A 24,427-nucleotide genomic window follows, 5' to 3' on the forward strand; every position below is an offset into this window, starting at 1 on the left:
TCCAATGAAAATTACTATCACCAATAGTGCTCTTACAATGAAAAGGCAAGCATGTTTGAGTTTGGAACAAAAAATGGAAATTCCAACCATCCTCTGGTTACTATATGTACCATCTTGTAATCTTAAAGGTGCAGTACTATTTCATAGTACTGATGAATTAAGACAGTGTATGTAGTGAAACAAAGGGATAGTTAATAAAATACAATGAAAAATATCACAAAAAAACCTTATTTCTCAAACTGTAATATTAGTGTGATGCAATTTTGTTACTTTTAACTATTAACAATTATACTTTGGGAGTTTCAGGTAAATCATAACTTCAACCTATTTAACACACCATTGATGTTCATCTGTTACTGTTCCAACTCAAAACTAATTTGGAATAAATTTGGGAGTGGGATGTGTAAATTAATTATAAAAATAACTTCCTTAAAGATGCAGTACACTTGTTTCTCATGTAACAAATTAAGGTCACATCTTTTAATTTTTGTAATTAACTGAAATCTTAGTTTAAACTGGATTAAAACAGTCGATTGTTAACAGCTGAATTCTAATTCCATTGAAGCTACTTGCTAGTGGATTAACAACATGGTTAAGGTAACACTGCTACAAGTAATAGCAAAAATCCTGTAACTAGTTAAACTGCAGTGTGTGAATTTGGAAATACAGTAACATTTAACTCATTAATTTGAAAATGTTTTGAAGTTTATGGATGCAAGGAACATTATATAAAAAACAAACTGGTTTAGCTTAACCACTTTTAGGACAATTCATGCTTTTTATTAAATCTGTTGAAAATTTGTATGTAATGGCTAACAGTAATGTTGGACTCTGGCTGAACATACACTAAACTTCCTGAAACAGTTCTTTGTAAACCAGGCCAACAACACAAGTTCCCATGTGATATAATCAAACCCTCACTTCCAACTAGTGGAAGGTAACAAAAAATAATTTGTTTCACTTTAATGAAAAACCCAATGATAAATTTTACAGAATTTCATTTGATACTGTTTAGAAAGGGTTTTTCCAGACCCTTATCATAAATAAAAATTGAGCTTTTGTACACTAGATGTTTCTCACACTAGTTAAGCCTGAAAGAGTTGGCATAAAATTTAAGTTTCATATGTAGTAATTCTTTGGTTATAAACAAATTAATACCAGAAAAGCCAAAAGGCATTTATGCAAAAATTTCCACCATGAAAATAAGACATTAAAATAGATAGCAAGACAATGTTTTGTTTTTCTCCTAATATTCTTTACCAATACATTGGTATTATTAGTACAAGACCCATTATGATTTTTTTCTGTAGTAGAAAGAAAAGTTCCCTTTATCAAATATTAAAAATGCTATTTGAATTCTGCATAAATTAAATTAACTTTTATCATTGTTGGAACTCCAGTGGTTGGTCTAATATTTCGTCTTCATCATCTTCGAGCACTTCAACCTGTTAAAACATGGTTTAATTAATTCATGGATTAAAACTAACACAACATTCAAACTGAAACCTATACTTAATGTGGACATCCTTTGTAATAACATAATATATACGTAACTTTTATTTTATTCACATCATGAGTTGGTTTATAAACTGGCAGACCATATTAAAGTCCAAATTTTCCGTTTTGGTTTTGTGAATCTGTGTTTTAAAAAAGTTTTGTTTTTTGAAGTTTCTGCAAAGCTACTTGATGCCTATCTGCACTAGCTGTCCCTAATTTAGCAGTGTAAGACTAGGAGGACAGCAGCCAGTTACCACTGCCAATCTTTTACCAGCAAAGAGTAGGATTGACAGTGACATTATAATGCCCCCACGGCTGAAAGGTCGAGCATGTTTGGTGTGATGGGGATTCAAACACATTAACCCACCTGGCTATGCTGAGCCTTCAAAGAATAACAAAGGAAAGTTTCACATCAGTTTGTTTTATTGTAAATGTTGAAATTCTAGGGCAAAGTACCTGATTCTGACAAGAGTTTATATTGATTTATATTTGAAATATTATAAATCTTGCACATCATTCATAATATGTAGAATAATAAAAAAAAAAATAATAGTGCTTATTGTATCTTTAATTAGTACTGACAAAATCTTTAAAATTACTGGAAAGGAACCAAGCCTACACTGGATAATTTTCATCTCGGAATATATTTTCCCACTTTCTGAAATATAGAAAAATACAATACTCTTAGTTCAAAGCAACCTCTGCTAAAGTAAAAAGCTGAAAAAGTATAGTTGTGGATATGAGGTACAAAAAAAAAAAACTGCAAAGCAGAATTAACTAGCACATGTGTATATTACAATGACCCCATCCTTAGAAGTACAGGAAAAAAATGTTGACATTTAGGTATAATTAAGGGGTTGACATGATAAAGTGATGCCCTTCCATTAAAGTTTTAGCCCTTATAAGGATTTTAGTATCAATTTATCTTAAACTGAACTTTTCTCAGGTATAAAAACGCTTGATATTTAATGTCTAAACAGCCAGGTCAGAGGCATCAAGGTTCATTCATAGTAAGCTCTTGTTTCTTATATCAATATTACTTATAGGTAAATATCAGCATTACTCATAAAATGGTGAATTTAAAGCAAAACGTGAATAGATCTATGCAACTACACAGAAAAAGTTTGGAGATAGCTTGAATATATAGTGAAAAAAAACTATTACAGATTAACATTTCAAACATATAATGATAAGATTGTTGAAAAAAAAAACAAAACATGGCACTTGTAATAAAGTTTCTTTACCTATCTATTGAAGTACAACTATTTTAAACTGTTGGTTCCTTACCACAAAAGTTATATGTATCTGCAAGTATTAATATCTACATACACTGTGTTTTCCTTTCAGCAAAATAATTATATATTAGACAGTACCTGAACTAAACCACTGGCAAATGCATAACCAATCATTGCTACTGTGGCAAACAGCCCAGCAAACAACCAGCTCTGCCACTTGTGTGGAAAATCCAAATCTTCTTGAGAAGTGTTTATTTCCTGCTTGTTTCTTTGTGCTTCCATTTCTATATAACAATAAAATGCAAAAGCTTACATATTTATTGTATTAAAAACTTGTACAAAATCACTAAATGATCAACAAATTAGCATCCAGCTAATTATGCAGCTTGCCAAGCAAACGACTTTTTATTTATCTGAATTTATGATTAATTATATAATTAATTATATAATTTTCATACCTGACAGAAGAAATTTTTTATGTTATCACTAAATTAATTTATCTTTATGTTAAATCCAGCGAGTTACACATCTTAACTGATAAAAACAAATGATTTTCTTTATGATTTAAGTTCTCCCACTTATTATTCTTTGTCACCTACCTTCTGCACTCAGGGGAAAATATTTTTGTAAAATGCGTTTCACAAAATGAGTTAAGTTCCCACACGCCTTCAGATGATTTTGAAGAGTTGCATTTGGAAATGGTGTTTGTAACAATATGGCAAGAAATCCAAAAATTAGAGCATCTAAAGATGTTGGGCTAGAAGAAAGTATATTTAGAACTTATCTACTTTTTAATGCTTTAGACAAATATTAAAAGTAAGTTGTAAGATTATTTAAAGCAAAAGTTCTAAACAATTGAGCTTAATCTAAATCTATCTAACTATTGAATTGTTTTGTAATAACTTCTAAAAACAGTAATTAAGAACAAGTTAACACTTTGATGAAAGCTTGAAGAAGCAGTTTACTACCTTTTAAGTTTATTTTTATATTGCAATTTCTTTTGAGGAAAAATGTTCTGCATCTTCATAATGTGTGCACTTCTAAAGTTACTAGATTTATAAAAGTATAAGTCATTGGAATTAATAAGAATTCATACAAAGTATGTAATAAAAATAACATGCAAATAAAAAGTTAACTGATTTTCTCTAATTTTTCAGCTATGTGTCCTCCTTTATTTGAAAATCATAACTAAAATGTTACACATCATGCCTATATCACAAATACAAAAATTGTCTCCATAAATGCCTTAGGACCAGTGAATTATGTTACAAGTAATTATTTCTATGCTTAAAGCTATTCATGGTGCTCTTTTAAATCAAATTTTCTAACCATCTTCAGTTGTCTTTCAAACCACAAATCTTTGAGACTTAAAAGATCTTAAACCTAAATTACTGCAATGGCCTGGATTTCATTAAAATTATGAAAATGGCAGCATTCAAGGTGCACACTTGAGTATTTTAAAGTTGTTTTCAAAATTTAATTAAACCACTTAATTATCAATATATATTAATAAACTTGGCATCACAATACAGGTTAAAATTGAAATTCTTATATTATCTGAGTTTTAATTATTTTTTTAGAGAAATACTGAAATAAATTTCCCAACTGTACATCTGAGGTATGTGATGAGGTGGCACTTCTGTTTTGCAGATTTCCCCCCACTTTATAATAGCATAACACTTTAAAGAATTAGAAACACAGTTATTGACAAGCCAGAATACCAATTTTTATTTTCTTGTTCTACTGAGATACTAATATATTTATTCAATTCACATGATACACACCTCCCTTATCCTATTTTTAAAGAAACATTTACAACTCTTTCTGACATTGCTACTGGACCTGTTTACAACCAATGAAAAAAAAGCATATTCTAAAGATAGATAAACCATACATGGTTTTTAGCACTTAAAGCTCACAGTTCTTAAAAATACTGACATGTTTAGACTAAAGTTGTTGCTTTAAGCAACAGTATAATTTGTAACAATTATAAGTTAGTTAGAAAAGCAGATAAATTATAGTAGTTTTAGGACATTCTGTTAAAGTGATTGATGTAGTTATAAATAAATAGGTTAGTTAAACAATACATCCAGGTGCAAAAAGCCTCAGGGTAAAGTAAGTGATAAACTCTATATTTTAAAATGTAATTTTTATTTATTGATATGTATGGTTTAGCAAGTTGGTTGATTTAGTGATTTATGGCACAAAGCAGCTAGGCTATCTGTGACAAACATCCAGTAAAAATGTAAATGTAAATTCATAAAAGTTAAAAATAAATAAATAGCATAAAACCAATGTTTACATCTAGCCTACAATATCAAAAGAAAAACTACAGTGATTCAAGTTGTAAAGGACTTTCTGTAGCATAACTGTAATAATCATAACTAACAGGTAAGTACAAAACCACCATCAGTCAGGAAGACTAACAGGTAAGTACAAAAACCACAATAAAAAGGTGTAAAGTATATATTAAAAACTTAAATGGCATTAAAAAGATTAATGGCCTTTAAAACCTAAAACATTACCAAGATGGACAGCATCACCATCACCAATAACATTGTCTAATGTTATGGACAAACCTCGGGACAGAATATGCTTAAAATGGTGCTGTGGTTGTGAATCGTAATAATGACAAGAAAGTAAAATGTGGCTTATTTTTATCTGAGTGTTACACAAACTACACACTGGTGCATCAGTTCCAGATAAAAGAAAACGATGAGTTAAAAAACTGTGACCAATGTGTAGTCTAGTTAGAACAACTTCCTCTTTCTGATCCTTAAGGAAGCAAGATGGCCAAAGTTCAATATAGGGTTTTATTTGGAAAAGCTTGTTTTTGAGTTGCTCATTCCAAGTCGACTGCCAGCTGGCATGGAGCAGAGCCTTCAATACAGAACCATAGTCCATGTACGGAATAGGCACAGTGTTGATAGTGCCATAGCAGACAGATTTAGCTTTATGTCAGTGAGCTTGTTCTTGTGAATACCAACATGGCCTGGTATCCAGAAAAAATGGATAGAAGTAAATGTTAAAGAGAAATGAGCCAGTCAGTTTTGAATATCGGCGAGAACAGGGTGTGAACCAATGTGAAGCAATTTCAGGGCCAGTAGAGAACTAAGCAAGTCATTATAAATCTTGCAGTTGAAGTACTGCTTAGCTTCTATGTGATCCAGGGCAAGAGAAATGGTGTATAGTTCAGCAGTGAACACAGAAACTGTAGAGGGATTCTGCATGCAACCATAACAAACCATGGCAGAGCCCACAGAGTCACCTGATTTGGAACCATCCGTATAAATTGGAATGGAAAGACTGTTCAAAAGATGTTCAGTAAATAAAAGACGGTACTTACAATCAGGAGTATCTGCTTTTCTCAGATGACTTAAAGCAAGGTCACATTTGGGGACTGTAATAAGCCATGGTGGGATGGGCTGACCAATGGATACTGCAATGTTATCCAAGGACAGACCCAATTCATCCAATTACGCCTGGACGTGAAGACCAAAAGGAGCAATGGCAGATCACCAGTTATGAAACATATGGCACACCAAGGAAGGAAAACACAACCCCAGGTAGGATGCTTCAGTAAGGAACGAAGTTTCGAAGCAGATAGTAAAGACAGTTGCAAATGGCAGAGGTGCAAAGAAGGTTCATAAGACTAAGAAAAGCTCTGAACTGGGGAAGTGCAGAAAGCCCAAGTGCAGAGCTGAAGTTCTTGATGATTAACAAGGTTCAGCATCTTTAAGGCCGATGGTCTGGCAGAACCATAGACCAGTGATCCATAGTCAAGTTTTGATTGAACAAGAACACAGTATATCTTTGTAATAGAACGTTGAACTGCTCCCCAAGTGGTGGTAGAGAGAACACGGAGGATGTTCAGTGCTCTTGTACATTTTACCCATAGCTGCTTGATGTGTGGTATAAAGATTAGCTTACAGTCAAAGATAAACCCCAAGAACTTTGGATGAGTTTGTAACAGCTGTTAATGCATAGCTAGAGAGCCCCAAAACATTATAGGAGGTAGGGATGTTGCCTATTTTTTATATTACTAGTCTATATTCTTTGGTGCATTATTTTATTAAATGAAAAACTTGACACATTACTACCATTAATATAAAAAAAGTAGGCTTAAATAACCTCGACAATCAACAGCAAGGAAAAAAGACTATGTAAGTACTTTATTTTGTGTTTATTCTTTTAATATAAAAGTAACTAAAATGTAAAAATAGGTATGTTTATAGTTTAGTTAAGATTAGGTAAAATAAATAATAATTATATAATATTCAAAAGGCAAGCACATAAGCAATATTTGTGTAATTTGATAACTTAACACGAGTAACACAACTTGTGTCATGACACAAACAGTAGCCAGACACAGCTCAAAGAACAATCAAAATCGTGGCAAAACAAAATTTAATTATAAATACTGCATGTCAAAGAAACTCTTACGAAGTATCTTATGTCTCATGTACACTATATCAACAGTTCCCTGGAACTTTTTACAGCAAGAGTTGCTCATACAATTGTGGTAATTTATACTGAATCACCTGTTACGTTCAAGGACAGTTCAGGGATTGTTTGCATTGCATTAAGTGAATATGGTTTAGTACCAACCTAATGTATGTTGAAGTAATTGGTCAAGTTAGGTGAAGGAGGCATTTCTAACTCTTCAAACGAAGCCTGGATTAAACAATCAGCAAACACCTAATTAATTTATGTATTAAACTTTAGATATCTCTTGGAAAGCTGCAAACTTGTGATGTAGCTTAATAATCTGCTTACCCTAAAGCTCTTACTAGGTGATGTAATGTTTTGCCACACCAGCTAGACACACAGTTCACATGACAAAAAAGTTAACTGAAAGCAGCTGTGAAAAGGTCAAGGCACTCGTTATTAGGATAAATAACTGTACCTAACTTACAATATCTATTGATTCTAAAATGGTAGGTTTTTGTTTTACATTTTCAAGTACTATACATTGATAATGTCATTAGTATTAGGGAAAATATTCAAACTAAAGCTTTATGAAAATAACTTTTGATATTCATTTAGGAAGTTCAAGAGATTACACAATTGAACTAAAAAAACTAAGAAAGAAAGTATTTTTAAAATGAATAATCATCTCTCTCTCTCTCAGAATGACTCAGAATTTGAAAATAAGTTTTTAGTAAAAAGAACCTATTATAAAGCCTGATATTACACACAATATATTTATAACGTCTGCTATAAGCAGTGAAACTCAAAAAGTAATTCATGATGATGAGAAACCCACTTGAAGTAAAAATGTGATCTCAAGACAGCCAACATATATATTAAAACCTTTATTAAAATAGAGAAGAATGTTTCAACCTTCTTAAGTCATCATCAGGTTAACAAAAAATTTTCAACTGGCTGTTGAATGGCACGTCTTAGGGACAAGCATATAAAAACTGGTATGGGATTGTAAGGGGCATTGCAGTAGATGTTAGATTATTAATTAGTATAGGTATAAAGTTGTTCCTTTATATTGGTTTAATTGTGGTTTGAGTTGTATAAGTAGGGCTTTCCTTATTTAGTATATGGATTTTTCTATGGTTATGTTGTGTATTTGATTTGCATGCTAAAAACGTGTGAAGGTGTTTTTTGGTGTTCTTTGAATCTGGTTTCCATTTGCTGCATGTTTCTCTAACATAGAAGTTGTGACAGTTGTTGCATTGTATTCTATAAATAATGTTGGTGTTATGTTTGTCAGTGTAGTTTTTACATACTATGGACTTTTGTTTTGTACCTGGTTTTTGAATAAATTTCTTGTTTGCTGGTATGTTGTGTTTTGTGACAAGTTTTTTCCAAATGTTTTTTTTTGCTGTTATTGAGAATATGATATGCAGCAGTGTAAAGTTTTAATCAGTGATGTCGAGAAACCCACTTGTTGAGAAATTTATATGCAAAAACGAGCCGTTTTTGCATATAAAAGTGTAAAGTTTTGTAGTTTGTTGTTTCTTGATATTTATTATCGCTTGTCATTCTGACTACTAAAAGTCACAATAAACTCAAAATATAATGAACTAAATGACTTGCAGAAATAAAAACTAATCCAGACCATCAACTGTCCTGCTGCATTCAACCAGACATTTACAGACTCATACAATGCAACATCAGTCAAATCAATAGTAAGAACAGCAAGATGTCAACAACATGAACCATCAACCAATCATGTAAATAACAGATTTGACCAACAATTAAGTAATGAACTGATAAACTTACTCAACTTTACAGTAACACCTAGAAATATTCTATCTGTCGAAATGAAAGCCTGTCTGGAAAACCTAGCTAGAAGAATAGTGATACATACATCAAAACACTGAAAAACAACAAGCAGAAAGAAAACTTCAAGAACAATTCCATCAACATCCTAACTTTCCAGGTAGACTTGAAAACATCCATTTCTCTGAAACATCTCAAAATAGTATCTTAAACAACTTTTTCAAAGAGTTTTGATGAAAAACCATGAATATAATTTCACAGAAAAGAAAATTTCAAAACAACTTCACACAGAAAGATATTAATTCTAGAAATAACCTAAAACAAGACAAAACTCTTAAAGCAAATGAAGGCAATGCTATATTTATAATGAACACAAATAAGTGTATCTAAAGAATGAATAATATCAGATACAAATTTAAACCAATACATATAAATCCAACAAAAACACATGAAAACTAACTAAACAAAATACTACTACATATGAAAACAATCTCTGAAAACCTTTATTCTTACCTATGCAGGACTGACTGATGCACACCACAACTATACAACAGCACCCCCAAACCTCACAAGCCCGATTGTCCACTATGACCTATAATGTTTACCTGTGAATCATCCAATTACAACTTTGGTAAATATATAGCGTGGGCATTTTCTAAATGTGAACACCAGCCGGACCTTTTTTTCAAAGATTCTTTGACTTTAAATTATTCTTGACCAATAAACCTTAAAGCCTTAATGGCCAGTTCTGATATAATCTCCCTCTTCACAGAAGTCCAAACTACTGAAGCCTGCAAAATAGCTTTAGAACTTTTATCCAAGAGCTCAACCCATTGGTACACACCCCCAGCAACCAGTTAGCAACCCTTATAGAATTCAATACCAAAACCAACTATGTTCAATGACCAAAATTACCTACAAATAAATGGTTTAAGTATAATCAATCCTGTGTCACCAGTTCTGGTCAACATTTTCATGACACAAAATGAATCTCAAGCAATCAATTCAGCCTCACACCCACCACTATACTGGTACAAGTATGTTGATGATACAATTGCTGGATTCACATCTACAGAACACACACTTAGTTTTTCAATCACGTTAACTCTATACAACCCAACATTAAGTTCATATGTGAACAGCGAAAAAACTAACCGAATAGCATTTCTTAACCTCAAGATCACAAGAACTGATACACAATTAAAAACAGAAATACACAAAAAATCACCCATACTGGATTATACATTCCCTGGAACTTAGTAAATGAAACAAAACAGAAACTCAATATATCAAGAAACCAAATAAACACAACCATAAAACTATGCTTGCCAGATAAAATTAACTATGATATTAACAAAATAAAACAACACTTCATCAACAAATTTCCTCCAAAAACTGTTGAAAAAAATTATACACACACCTAAATCAACAAAATGGTGAACAACAAACAAACAATAATAAATCCAAAGAAACAAGAAACAAAACTTTATACTGTTGCATACCATATATTTCCAATATCTGCAAGAGAAAAAACTAAAAAAACTTAACAAAACACAACATTCCAGTAAACAAATTTATTCAAAAACCAGGTACAAAACTAAGTAAATACTATATAAAAACTACACTGACAAACACAACACCAACATTATTTATAAAATACAATGCAACAACTGTCGTGACGTCTATATTGGTGAAACGAGCAGAAAAATGAAAATCAGATTCAAAGAACACAAAAAAACACCTTCATACATCTTTGAGCACTGCAAATCAAATAAGCACAACAAAACCAGATACTAAAAAGGAAACAAACACAAAATCAAAGAAGCCCTACTTATACAACAACTAAAAATGAAAATTAAACCAATACAAAGGAACACCTTTATACCTACACTAATTAATAACCTAACGTCTAACTGCAGCATGCCCTACAACCCAGTTATACTCTCGTCCCTAAGATACATGACCAGCAAGTCAGTTGCAAACTCTTTTGTTAACCTGAAGATGACCCAAGAAGGTCAAAATGCTGTTCTCTACTATATTTTAATAAAAGTTTTAATATCCATATCGGCCATCTTAAGAAAAATTGAAACTCATGAAGATGGTAAACCTAGTACATTTCATGATGTGTATAATTTCCAAAAAGTTAATCAACTTACTTTGCAGTAAATTATCACAACAGAAGTCTGAACCAATTTGTCATCTCTCATGTAGGTTAGGCATTTCCTCTATATGTCTTGAAGAAATACCCACAGATCATTTTTAACTTATAACCAACTTGTTTATATACTGTCACTATTAGAATATTAGACAAGAAATAAGAACTTACTTTTTACCAAAATAAAATTCATCTTCACCAAGTCGATGAGACAGTCGAGTTAAACATTCCTGTGCTTCTTTGAGAAGCTTTAAAAAATAAAAACAAAACAACCTTATTTATCATAGAGATATAAAGTGTAGACTTTGAATTTCTACATTACCAGAGATTAGTTGATATAATTAAATGTATATATCGTTATTTTAAAACAGAAAATAATTTAAAACATAGCCCATCAATATTCCAAATATGGTAACGTCAAATAAAACTGACTTCCCTCTAGTGACAAGATAGGTCTGAAAAATTATAGGACTATTGAAAAGATATTATAAAGTAATTTCAAGTTTCAGACTGAGTTTTAGAAAGAAACTGGACACAATGTAAAACAAAATAATAGTAAATCTTAATTAAACAAAAAAGTGTACAGAACGAAGGAAAGTGCCTTCACATGGCTGTTGTACCTCTAACATCTCCTGAGAACTTAAAATTTTCATTAGGGATCAATATTGCAGGCTAATCTCTAGAAGGGTATTAATAGCTACAGATAGAAGTCAAGCTTATCAAATTTGAGGGATTGAACTTGGGAGACAATTAACACATCATAGTGTTATGTACCATATCCTATCATGTTATATCCTAAAGGCAAAGGTATCACCTCTGTCAATATCAATCTCACAGACAAAATTAAAAATATGAGAGTTTATAGCCTTGAGATATCATATGGCCTACCATTGGAGAACAAACTTCATGCATGAGGTGGAGTTTTCAAGATATCTTCTCCCCTCCAACACACAAAGCATTATCTCAAAAGAGTGACAAAAAAAAAAAAAAGTAGCAAGAACAAGAGTACCTTTACTTTATGCTATGTGAAACCTACACATTAACTGACAAATTCTGGAAAATATTACATTAAAACAATAAAGAATAAGATATGTGGTATGCCTGAAACCACACAAACATTATGTTGTTCATGATACGAGCTATCCTGAATCTCCACAATCCACTCTTAGTGCCAATAGTGTCACATTCCTAAAACACACTCATGTCAATGGTAAAACATTATGCCAATAGTATCACATTTCTAAAATGTTTTCAGCCAACATGAGTTGTTTGAAACAGAATATACAAGTTATGTCTGATATTATCACCTGCACAAAAGGAAGGTTGTACCTGACTCTTACAGGTTGTAGCTGCAAAGATGAGAAAGCACATCTATTGGAAGAAGTGATGGATTCTTTGAAAATACAAGTTCAGAAGGAAGAGGCTTAGATATAACAGACTTTAACAGGTGTCAAGAGCTAAGTAACAGTGAATGTTTTCACCTGAATGGTTGAACCAAGTCTTAGTTACATATTTCTATCTTAGTAAAACATCCATACAAGACATGGATGAGGTTGCCTGGAAGTTCTTATAGAATTGAATACTGATTAATTCCAAAATAATGTGTAAAAATCTGGATTTGACATCCAGCCATACCTATCCTTTCATACAGGACTTTTGTAGAAGAGTCACTTTCAGATAAAATATATCCAGATACAGAAAAATGTCAAATATACACCTCAGCTTCTTGGCTGTGATAAGTTTTGATGTCATATATACACCTGTGTAACCTTTGTTTCTGCCCCATTTTTGGTAGTTCAGCAGTGGATTTCTTGCTGTGATAAGTTATGATGTCATATACACACCTGTGTAACCTTTGTTTCTGCCCCATTTTTGGTAGTTCAGTAGTGGATTTCTTGCTGTGATAAGTTTTGATGTCATATATACACCTGTGTAACCTTTGTTTCTGCCCCATTTTTGGTAGTTCAGCAGTGGATTTCTTGCTGTGATAAGTTTTGATGTCATATATACAACTGTGTAACTTTTGTTTCTGCCCCATTTTTGGTAGTTCAGTAGTGGATTTGTTGCTGTGATAAGTTTTGTTAATATTTCTTAGTATATTTAGTCGACTTAATTTACTTTTTTGCTATTTTTGAATCATTTTCTGCTTTAAAAAGGTATCTACATTTTGTTATACTGGTTGAAAAGAAACTGTTGTAACTAGTAGTCATACTCTGTACTCTGATCAAACCACAGTAGTGAAACACCAGTGATGTTTTGTTTGTAAACAAAGAAAGAAAACATTTTAATAAATATACTTACAAAATTCTCCATTTCTTCTTTTTCCAGTTCATCATAGCCTGTAAAATTATAAATAATCTTCTGGGCTTTTTTCTGAAAGTAACCAGGAAGAAAATGTTTCACAGGAAATGGTAAAACTTTAATAAACCAGGGTCTAGTCAGTTCTGTGTAATTTTTATTATCTACCCAAAGAATGTAGAGCTGGAAGAAAAAAAAAATCAAACTATATTAATTATAATTAAGAGATTGTAACAACAAACTATTCATCGAAAAAGAAAAAAGTACTTAAAGGTCCGAGGTAACTGTAAGAATAAAATATAACCCTGAACAGGCTTACTGATGAATACAAGTAAGGCAAACATGAGACAAATTTAAAATTTCATACTCAGATGTACTTGTTTTTCACCTCTTTCAGAGAGAATATAATCAAAACATAAAATGCATAAAACACAAAGTTGATGATCATGGAAGTGCATAACAGCACATTATACAATATGTAAAACATTTTCTCAACCCAAATGAGCCATTTTTACATAAATTATACAAATGATGTGAAAAGGGGAAAAGAGGTAACTAACTTAAAATTAAGGATTGTAGCAGACTAAATGTAAAGTGTAATATTACAATGAATATAAAATGATGCCACAGAAAAAAAATGTAGACCCCACAAACTATGGTTATTAGAGAATATAACCTAAAGTAATTACAAGAGACCCAATACTGGTATTTCAGATTTTCAAAAACATTTCAACAACAAATTAACTGTCAAATTTCAATAGAAAGATTAAAATGTGTTAAACCCAAAATTCCTGTTTATACAGTATTAAAAAAACAGTCGATTCTTAAGCTACCATGTTAAAAATGAATTTTTTTTTTCTATAAGTTGTCTTCAATGAATTCTCCCCCATAAGACATTCTGAAATTTGAAGTTAGTGATAACAAATCAATGAGTACAAGTCTTACTGGACAGAAAAGTTGTGATCTTTAATTTAGACTAGGCCTAAAGGTTTAAACAGAAATATTCACCTTGAATTTACTTTAATTACATATATTATTTCATCAATAAGTATAAGAGAAATACAAGCTATTGTTTTTAGGAAAACATCAGTCAGACCAATATATATAGTTTCTTCTTTTAAGTATTTGTGAGGTCCACAGCACTTTTAGAAAAGAGTCCCTACTTGCCATTATGATAAACTTAAATCTCTCTCAAACCAACAACAATATTGTAACTTCAGTACAATTTTTCAACTGAATCGTATCCTGCACTTTGTCTTTCAAGTTACACATGAAACTTTTCTGCCAGATCAGTCCCTTGTATTCAGCATAACTGACATCTTGGAATATCATGCACAAGACAAGTCATGAATTTATGTTTTCCTGCATAACAATAATGAATAAAACATGTTCATTCACTTATGCTGTATCTCTAATTTGTTGTTACATCACGTGAAGTGGATATTAAAATAGAACTGAAAAACACATTCACTCTGGAGCAATAAAAAAAGTAATTGCTCCAGGACTGCTCCAATACTTTTTACTCTAGGAGTGCTCTGGAGCATAAAAAAATGCCCTGGACTGAGGTGCTCAGATGCTCTAGTGGATATGGCAAATGGATTTCAGTGTCATTTTGAAAATTTTTATATTTTTAACAATTATATTGATATAAATTACATTTTTCTTATGGGTGCAGAGTGGCTTCCTATAAGTATGTCACCTGTAGCATTTATAACTTATGCTAATGAGCTGATCCAGCTGTGAAACTGTTAAGTAAAAACAAAATTTTAAAAGTTTCTTGAATCTGTTGGTGTAAGAAACATTTCATATATAAATTTAAAATATAACAAATGAAAAAGAGGCATATAAAATATGATTTGGTGACAATTTATTCTAAAACACATTATTGCAATCATGAAATAGGACTTTAAATAACTGCATGTTTTCTTACACAGTTTCAAAATACACATCTTAAGTTTCCTTATTCAAACATTACATGTCACATGTAATATAGCTGTCCCAAATAAAAGTTTAATGAAAAAAACTTACGAAAGCAGGATACAACTTATCTCTCAGTAAGGATGAGTAAGCAACAACATCTGAACACTGTTTCTTGGTTAAATCAAAATCTGCATTGTAGTTCTGAAAGTAAATTCTACAAGATTTGTTCATCAAACATCAATACATTCTGTATTAGTTGAACATCTTTTACTTTAACCTAAAAAATATCTAGTTGTAATTTAAAAATGAGAAAATGTATATTAAAAAATATAGCTTTATGTTGTTTCAATCTTCAGGTTTTTACTTTCACTAGTTTTGTTCAACCTACAATGTTTTATAAACTGTAGAAAGACATTTAACTAACATTAGCTAAGATCTTTATATGCTATATACTCATTAAATGTAAATAGTAGTTAGAATGTATCCTGCCACTTGCATTAGAAATTGAATTTTTTTTTTACTACAGTCCCTTTTAGTAAACTATTTAAAGATAGTGTCTAAGAAATAAAAAATTTGATATAAGGGTAATTAAATGCATAAAAAACCTAAACTTGAGAAACTTTTGGGCCTAAGTCCTTCTTCAATTGATGTCCGTTTAGTTACACATACAGAACGCATGTAAAAAACATGGCAGCAAAGAGGATTACATGATTAAAACTAAATCATTGATTATACAGACACAGACACATACAGACAGCTTGCACACACAATAGTCAGCACCGTTATCTGTATAAATAATTTTTCTTTAAAATACTAGTGATAAAGAGTTATGAAAAATATATTTTCATATTTAAACTCGAATGTCAAAAACCTTCTAATTCAAAATAACCTTATTTCATTTAAAAGCTGTTTTTATCTTGTCAAAATATTTTCATTTTACCTGACCCCTGAGGTATGCAGTTATATCCCCAAATCTACTGAATCTTTTCTTGGGTCCATGCCTGAACACAGGTAACTGACCTACAGGAATAGAAAACCTTCATTATAAACCAACATTATATCTACAGCACACAATATAGTTTCAAAACAATACAACAGCTAGCAATATAATGATATAAAAAAGCAATGCTTGTGACTTTAGAGATTTTCAAGTGGACACCTTCCAGCACACATAAAACTTGTCTGTTTGTTTTGGTCATTTGTGCAAAAATAAGGAAGGACTACTTACACTAGCCCTTCCTAATTTTGAATTATTATGAATAGTAGGAGTACCTGATGCCAATTCTCTGGCTACTTGTGATTGAATATCTGACCATCACTCTTACAGTACACTCATGACCCAAGATGCAGAGTGTAATTCATGGATCCTCTGATTGACAGTCCAATAAGTTTAACCACTTTATGTTTAAGCCCAAAATATTTATACATGTTTTGTGTTACCTAACATTAAACTTGACTGTGATATACAAGAGTGTATGCATGGTCTTAGAATGATTGTAAACCAAAGAATATAATCAAATATTAATATCAATGTCGAGATTGTGGTACTGTTAACAATCTCCGACCAACTAAAATATGTTGAATGTAGCAGTGAATGAATAATCATAACAATATTAGTTTTATCAAATTCACACCTGTTTCCGTTCAAGCAAATTTTTTTCAGAAAGGTGTGGAAAGACATCCTGTTTTTTATTTTCCACACTTGCTTATTCTATAGTATTGTTCAACAGCACACCATTCTATGTTCAAACCTAAAACACTATTAAAATACAGGGTAATCCAACAAGTAAAGTGACACCCCACTGATTTCTAAATGAAAGAACATAAGACACTAATGACACAAGTACATGAAATACAACACATGGCTTGCAATAACACCAGTTAGAAGAAGTATCTCTTAACCTCAGTTTTAAGCTTTGCCTTTAGTGTATTATATGAAAGGAGTGGAAGATCTCATGTTGGATTATCCTATATATCTACTCAACTAATAAAATTGACTTCCATACCATTTGGGGAATGCCAAGGCTTGTTGGTTTTGTTCAGTTTCAGTGGAGCTCCTGAAAACTTTGCATATGCCTTGTAAAAATAATGAAAGTTCAAGTTAAAGAAATGACAAACAAACAATATTAACAGAAATAGTTTAATAAACTCATTGTAAAGTAGTTTTGAGTTAATGACAAAAAATAACCAATTTTCAGAAATAGTAAAATATATTGTTTCCTTGGAGAAGATATGTATTATTTTGGTTGGTTTGTTTAGAATTTTGCACAAAGCCACACAAGGAATGCACAAAGCCATGAATAATTTTGAACTGATGCACAAGATGGAAAACAGCAAATCAACAGTAGCCACCACCAAATCTTGGGCTACTCTAGTCACACTAAATGGTTAGTTTTGATTATTACTTTTACAGAGCAGCCAGGGTCCTAGGCTCAGGACTGCATCTTAATCTTACAGTGAGATATGAATGTTAAAATCATGGCTTCACAGTTTATGAAGCTAACAACTAAGCCCACTTCTTATGGTATTAAGTTTAAAATACTTCACTTAATGTATTTCATTATTTATGATTGAATACAAGTACGATTTGGAACTAAAGGCTTGGTTATAGTTGAACAGTTATATTTCTCTAACAAAATAATTAGTTTATAGAATGAACAGTTATCAACAGAAGCTGGTACTTTGTTTGTTGTTGTTGTTTTTTTAGGAGGAATTACTGATAATTTCACTAAAAATAAAAAAATGGGTTTATCTTTTATCTTTCTTTGCCTTAGAAATGAGTGTACATGGACAGCTTGAAATGGACTAAATGGTCTTGGTTAATCTATTATTTTCTAAAAAAACAAAGAAACAAGAAAATAGTACTGTTAAATTCACACTTGTATAACCAGTATAGAATACAGTTAAACAACATAATATTCAGGTAAATGTTCCTAAATTTTCATGCAGGTGTTCTACACATAGTTAATGACTAGTAAACTGAATGTTGCAAGATCTTAAACATGCTAATTCTTATTACATGAAGATCATATGTGATGGTATCTATCTCATAGAACCTTATACCAGTATGACTCTGTGTCCATGTCTACGTCTTGAAAAACCCTATCAAGTTACTTTCAAAAGATGGTATGGAGTTTTTCTCCCTTGAATATGTTACTTGGATACACATACAAATTGATATGAATTAGGGATTTTCTGCTTTGAATATGTCACTTGGAAGAGTTTTTGATGTAGATAAGCTCGAATTGGAGGCTACCACACAAGAACTCTTTTGTTTAATCTAAAAGTATATTAGTATAATCCCTGTCCTTGTCTTGTATAAAAGTACATAAAGTACTCATGATAAACCTAACAACAATGATATAATCACTGGACCTATTCACTAGTTATGACTTGTGCACTGTATGACAACTGCTATTTCCAACATGTGGAAACAGTTAAGGTTTTAGTTTTTTCAACCTACAATCTTTAAATGTCTATTTTAATAGCAGAATGAAATAATAAGCCACCTTGAAGGAACAACAGAACTGTATAAATATCTGCAATAACTCAGTTCTATTAAACATCCACTTCATAAAGTCCTCATACTTTCTACAGAGTCATTGTGCACACATTAAAATAACTTGGGTAACAAATTTATGAAATAATTAATATTTATAAACCCACTTAAAGAAAAATGTTTTCTTAAACTGTTGCAAACTTTCTTTGTTAACCTGAAAATGACCTAAGAAGTCCTTGTACTTTATTTTAATTAAAGGTTTAATGCCCATACCAGTCATCTTGAGAATACAATCTTTATTCATGTTAGATTATGTATTTGGTAATTTAGCAGGCTTGTGCTAGTACTATATAAACATCCAACATGTAAACAATTATCTTTTGCATTAAAGGTACTAACTTTAAGACATTTAACAGCACACACGTGGTGGAGGAGCAGGGGATACAACTTTTGATAACCAGATTTCTAGACTCAAGTTCACAATGTAAGTCACTGACTTTCATTTCACAAATCCCCACCCCTTTTTCTAATCACCCTTCACTGATTTCTGTATTTAACTAGATGGTTTTTATCATTGTCATTACCACGCAGGCACAAACCATTACGATGCTATTAACTACCAATATGAAAAAAAAATCAATAATGAAACCGAACTATTTATTATCCTTAATCGCATTAACTCTACCACTTACCATAATTTGCAAAGCAAATAAATCAATTGATGGTAAGCCCCAGTCACCTTCCCAAGTTTCTAAAATCATGTCCATATTTTTAATAAAAGTAAACACTAGTCTATACCACCGCTTCTATTCATGCCTCGAATTTTGTTCAACCCAACTGCCATCTATAAAGTAGCTAAATTTATTCAAATAATGCAATCTTTCAGAGCAAATCAAAGCGATCAAAATTAATATTAATCAGACGACTTTTTTATAGATGTTGTGTAAAAAACTTAATATCCAGAAGTGGTTACGTTTTTATTGGAAATGTTATAAAATGTGTTTACACCAGCATAACAGTTTATAGGAATAACATAATGAAATAAGAATGCTCGTTAGTTCATAAAAATCAAATAAAACTCCTGTAACTCAAGCGCTTTCTCCACCTTTCGAAAACGCCCTGGTTATAGGGATTTTATTTCATTTTTATCACGCACCAAACATGCTCGTCGTCCCAGCCGTGGGGGCTTTATAATGTGTCCACGAGTTGACTGCAATCTTTACTAGTTTTTGGATCGCGGTACCACACCTCAATTATGGCCTCAATTAGCTTGTCTTTCGTAGTACATTCTTTTCCCCGAAGTCTTTCTTTACAAATCACCCAAAAATTTTCAATAGGATGTAAGTCCAGAGAGTTTTCAGGCCAGTCCAGCACCTTTATTTGCGTTGTAGCCGTAAAATTCTTCACAAGTTTCGATGTGTGGCACGGAGCCAGATCTTGCTGAAAAATGCCAGATCCATCTGGAAGTCTCTTTTTCAATTCTGGAACGACTCTTCTCTGCAAAACTTCGATGTACTGTGTTCCTCGCATCATACCTTCTACGATATGTAAGCCTCCAACGCCATAGTAGCTGAAAAAGCCCTAAAACATCTTCTTCAAAGCATGTTTTACGAACTGATTGATGTGAGATTCTCGAAGTTTCTCACCTGGAGATCTGCGAACATGCAGACTTCTTTGACCCTGTACGTAGAAATGAGTCTCGCCACTGAATAACACCTTCCTCCATTGTTCTTGCGTCCAGTTCTTGTACTTCAGACCCCATTGATACCGTTTTTTCTTCATTGAGTTGGTAAGAAGTTGTTTTTTGACTGATCTCCTAGCCCTTCTAACGCAATTTCGAATGACGTAATATTTCTCAAAATTTCGTCATATATCCCAAAAATAGATCGACCGTACTGCATAACACAGCTAATGACGCCGTCTGTGTGAAAAATGACTATTAAAGGAAATCAAAGGGTCCAGCGAGCCTACACCAGCCGCCATGCTGAAAATATTGTAAAATTGTGCAATTAATTTGCACAAGGGTGTGGATGCAGTCTCTATTTGTGTATATAATGTTTTTTGTTATGTATGAAGTTTCTAGAGGGCTTTTCTTTTCTCTTTTGATTATGAATGTATTAGGTGAATTTTCTTTTCTTATTTCCTCGATTAAAGGCATCATTTTTACATAAATATATGTAGAGTAATTAAAAGGTCTTTACGATGTTTTCAGTATATTATGCTTAAAGTTTAAACAGCTTTCTTTTATAGCGTATCGGCTAAGAATAGACAAGAGCTCTTGTTATTTGAAAAAAATAATATATTTTTATTTAATGGGAGTCTCGACATTGCAAGATGGTTAGGGGGTCAACTCGCAATATGAAGGTCGCAGGTTCGAATCCCCATCACACCAAACATGCTCGCCTTTTTCACTGTGGGTGCGTTATAATGTTACGGGCAATCACACTATTTGTTGGTAAAAGAGTAGCCCAAGAGTTTGCGGAGGGTGGTGATGACTAGCTGCCTTACCTCTAGTCTTACACTGCTAAATTAGGGACGGCTAGCACAGATAGCCCTCGAGTAGCTTTGCGCGAAATTCAAAACAAACAAACAAACAAACAGACTAGCTGCCTTCCCTCTAGTTTTACACTGCTAAATTAGCGTGAAATTCAAAACACATCAACAATTAATTATGTGAAATGCTCGCGTTTTTTCTTTCAATCATAATATAACATATATATATATATATTCAACGTTATATTATATTAATTTATAATGTAGGCTACTGTATGAATTTTGTCTCTCGTTTGCTCATTTTACGTATCTTGTTTTAGCTTTTGTCTAATTGCTAATTTATATTTAATGTGGCATTTTCTTTGAGTTTATCATTATTAAAGGATCTTTTCTTCGATTCACATAAATTTGTTCAGATAAAAGATAAGTATTCAGATATCTAAATATGACTTTGCTTTGTATATATATATAAAATGTTATGACTAGAAAAAGAGCTTGAAATCGCCCAAGTCCTCTCCTTTTGTTACTTTCACAAATCCAGTACTGAGTCTTTGCTCAAACGAAAGGTTTCGTTTTCCGCGTCTATCTTTAGAAAGCGAGAGAAAAAAAAAGAGTAAATGACGTCATTCGATTTCAACTTGGATCTTCACCGTTCTACTCTACCTTGTCTTACTGTGTATCACAGTCAGTCTTACAAGAATATGGTGCCTGTAAAAGTGACTTGACAACCCTAAGATTTAGCTTCTCTCATTAATCTTCACGCCTCTGTGTTGTTGTAGCTCGAAAGTTACTGAAAAATCATTAGTTATCACAGTAAGAGAATTTTGTTTTTTCGAATATATCGTTTGAAATGTCCCAACATAAAAAATGGATTTTCTAAACGGAATAGTTTTGAAAAATACGAAACTACGAGGTGTAAGGTAACAAAAGGGGAGGTTTAGCAATTAGTCTTAAAAATAATATTCAAATATCCTTTTTTTGCAGTAGGTTCTCAGCCAGGTGTGATAATTTTCTGAACAGTAAATTAATATAGCACAGTACGTAATAAAAATCGGCATTATATGGTTTATTCACGGAGTTTTGGATAATACTACTAATAAGGCTAAGGAACGAGTATTCAATCACCGATTACAAATTACTGCTACTTAATGACTGACTTTAAGAGAGAGCATTAACAGTTACTGTATTCAAGTCTGCAAAAACTTATTTATACTTTAATTTATATGCTTGTAACGTATAGATCTCTCTGCTTATCTGTATGTTTCTGATTTGTGCAATATCAATTAGTGTATGTCAGTATGTAACATTTGAATACTGCATGAGCTTATTATATTCAAGTTTGAAATTGGGATTATTTGAACAATTTAAACTCTAAATTAAATATAAAAAATAGACATTCCAATTTTTTTCTGCTCCTTTTTACCAAAAAATTCATGATGGCCATCTGGACTCTAAAATAACTTCACTATCACGTTACCAAAATGATTGTCAAATTTACAGACGATGGTTCACAAATACTTTTGGGAGTTTGTATTGACACACAAAATTTGAATATAGCCATCACAATCTTTGTATATCACTATATCAGTTCTATTAAGGATAATATATTAAAGAACACTTAATAGTTAGTCCAAGATAATTATCACTCTTAAGTTAATTTTTAGTTTTAAAATCTTCAGGTCATATTGACAGTCAGTAGAACAGAGGATTTTCCTCTGAAGAGACCACGTAAGGAGATTAACTTCAACCCCGCTGGGACAGCTTTAAGTCTACAGATTTACAACGCTAAGGTCAGGGGTTCGATTTCCCTCGATGGACTCGGCAGATAGCCCAATGTGGTTTTGCTATAAGAAACACACACACACATTAACTTCAAACAATGTATTACTTGTCAAGATGTCAAACAGCTATTACAATAAATTCAGTTAATCAAAGAGCCACAATCATTCCAATACGTTAAAGTGATTTTGAACATTCCAATCACGTGACAACCACAGCCGATATAAAGTAAAACATTGTATTCTCAAGTGGGTTTCTCATCATCGCGAAAGCAAAACATTGAAAGAGCAACATTTACGCGTAGGTATCGTCAGCTGGTACAAACTTCAGCTATAGTGCTGAAATTGTCGAACCTGGCATTATACTTCTATATTCATAATCTCTTTTGTTTACTTTGTTTTATTTCCTTACTCTAACATTTCTGTACTTTTAAAAATATGATCTTAAGTTCTATATTATATTCAAATAACTGTGTATTTTTTATGGATTTACATTATGTCTTGTAATAACAGGACCTTTGTCAAACTACGTTGTTCATAAAATAATTTCAGTAGTTTTTGTGTGCTCCCACTGTTTTTGAAGATGTTTGGTTATTCCACAAGTTGTCCTTTTTGTTGTTCAGACAATGTTGTGATATTTTCGCATTTTTTCAGCCTGTTTTATAAGTCTGCAAACTTTGGGCTCTGGTAGAAATACTCATTAAAAAGGCGCTTTGGTTGAACCATGTTAGATAATTTTTTATTTCATTGCACAAGACAAAAACAAACACTGATTAGTCACGTAACCTCGGTCGAAAAGAATTATTATTTGAAAAGAAGCTCGAACATGCTATCAGTTAACCGCTAACAACGAGACGTTCCTGAAATTTTAGAGAAAAAACACCAATATGTGAGATCGTAGAGAAAGAAATCTGGAAAATAGATGATGAATTAAAGTTAGTGTAAAAAAAAGAAGAGTTGTATTGAACACATATATTTTATTTAAACAAAAATGTATTCAGTTTATTAAACGCACTAACGTTAATTATAGTAGGCCTATGTTAATATTATGCCTCGTTTGTACTAACAGTTAAACATAAGTCAAAATACTAGTTCCAGAGGTAAATTGTAAATAATGTAAAGATAAGTAAGTGTTACGTTTACGAAAGTATACTCTGAATTAAAATTAGGCCTGATTACTAATAACATCTGAACAAATTTAATTTTCATTAAACAGTAGAATAATAACAAATATACATGGCAACTTATGCAAATATTAATTGCAAACAAATATGTCTGAAGTTAAAAAACGTTAACTTCAACAGTAGTATGGGGC

At 31.9% G+C, this 24,427-nt stretch overlaps 2 protein-coding genes across 11 annotated transcripts in view; one reads left to right on the forward strand and one right to left on the reverse strand.

The window, feature by feature from the left end:
• Positions 1-758: 758 nt before the first annotated feature.
• Positions 759-19,677, reverse strand: LOC143238408 (metaxin-1). Of its 2 annotated transcripts, XM_076478580.1 has the most exons (9): positions 19,534-19,677; positions 17,349-17,418; positions 16,283-16,362; positions 15,451-15,543; positions 13,426-13,605; positions 11,296-11,372; positions 3,332-3,489; positions 2,871-3,016; positions 759-1,445 (listed from the first exon to the last, which is right to left on the reverse strand). In XM_076478580.1, exons 1-9 carry the CDS (start codon positions 19,606-19,608, stop codon positions 1,383-1,385), a joined length of 942 nt encoding a protein of 313 aa, XP_076334695.1. In that variant the 5' UTR covers positions 19,609-19,677; the 3' UTR covers positions 759-1,382. The 2 variants fall into 2 exon arrangements, with proteins under 2 accessions (XP_076334695.1, XP_076334696.1); XM_076478581.1 differs by lacking the exon at positions 11,296-11,372.
• A 2,173-nt stretch (positions 19,678-21,850) lies between these two features.
• LOC143238410 (uncharacterized) overlaps positions 21,851-24,427 on the forward strand; it is an 83,274-nt gene continuing 80,697 nt past the window's right edge. For 3 of the 9 annotated variants that reach the window (XM_076478602.1, XM_076478604.1, XM_076478607.1), the window contains exon 1: positions 21,851-22,147. The gene's annotated coding sequence lies outside the window, so the exon portion shown is untranslated. The remainder of the gene's footprint in view (positions 22,148-24,427) is intronic. The other 6 variants (XM_076478595.1, XM_076478597.1, XM_076478592.1 and 3 more) reach the window with 4 other exon arrangements.

The sequence above is a fragment of the Tachypleus tridentatus genome, chromosome 13, assembly GCF_004210375.1.
Source record: "Tachypleus tridentatus isolate NWPU-2018 chromosome 13, ASM421037v1, whole genome shotgun sequence".
NCBI classification, from domain to species: Eukaryota; Metazoa; Arthropoda; class Merostomata; order Xiphosura; family Limulidae; genus Tachypleus; species Tachypleus tridentatus.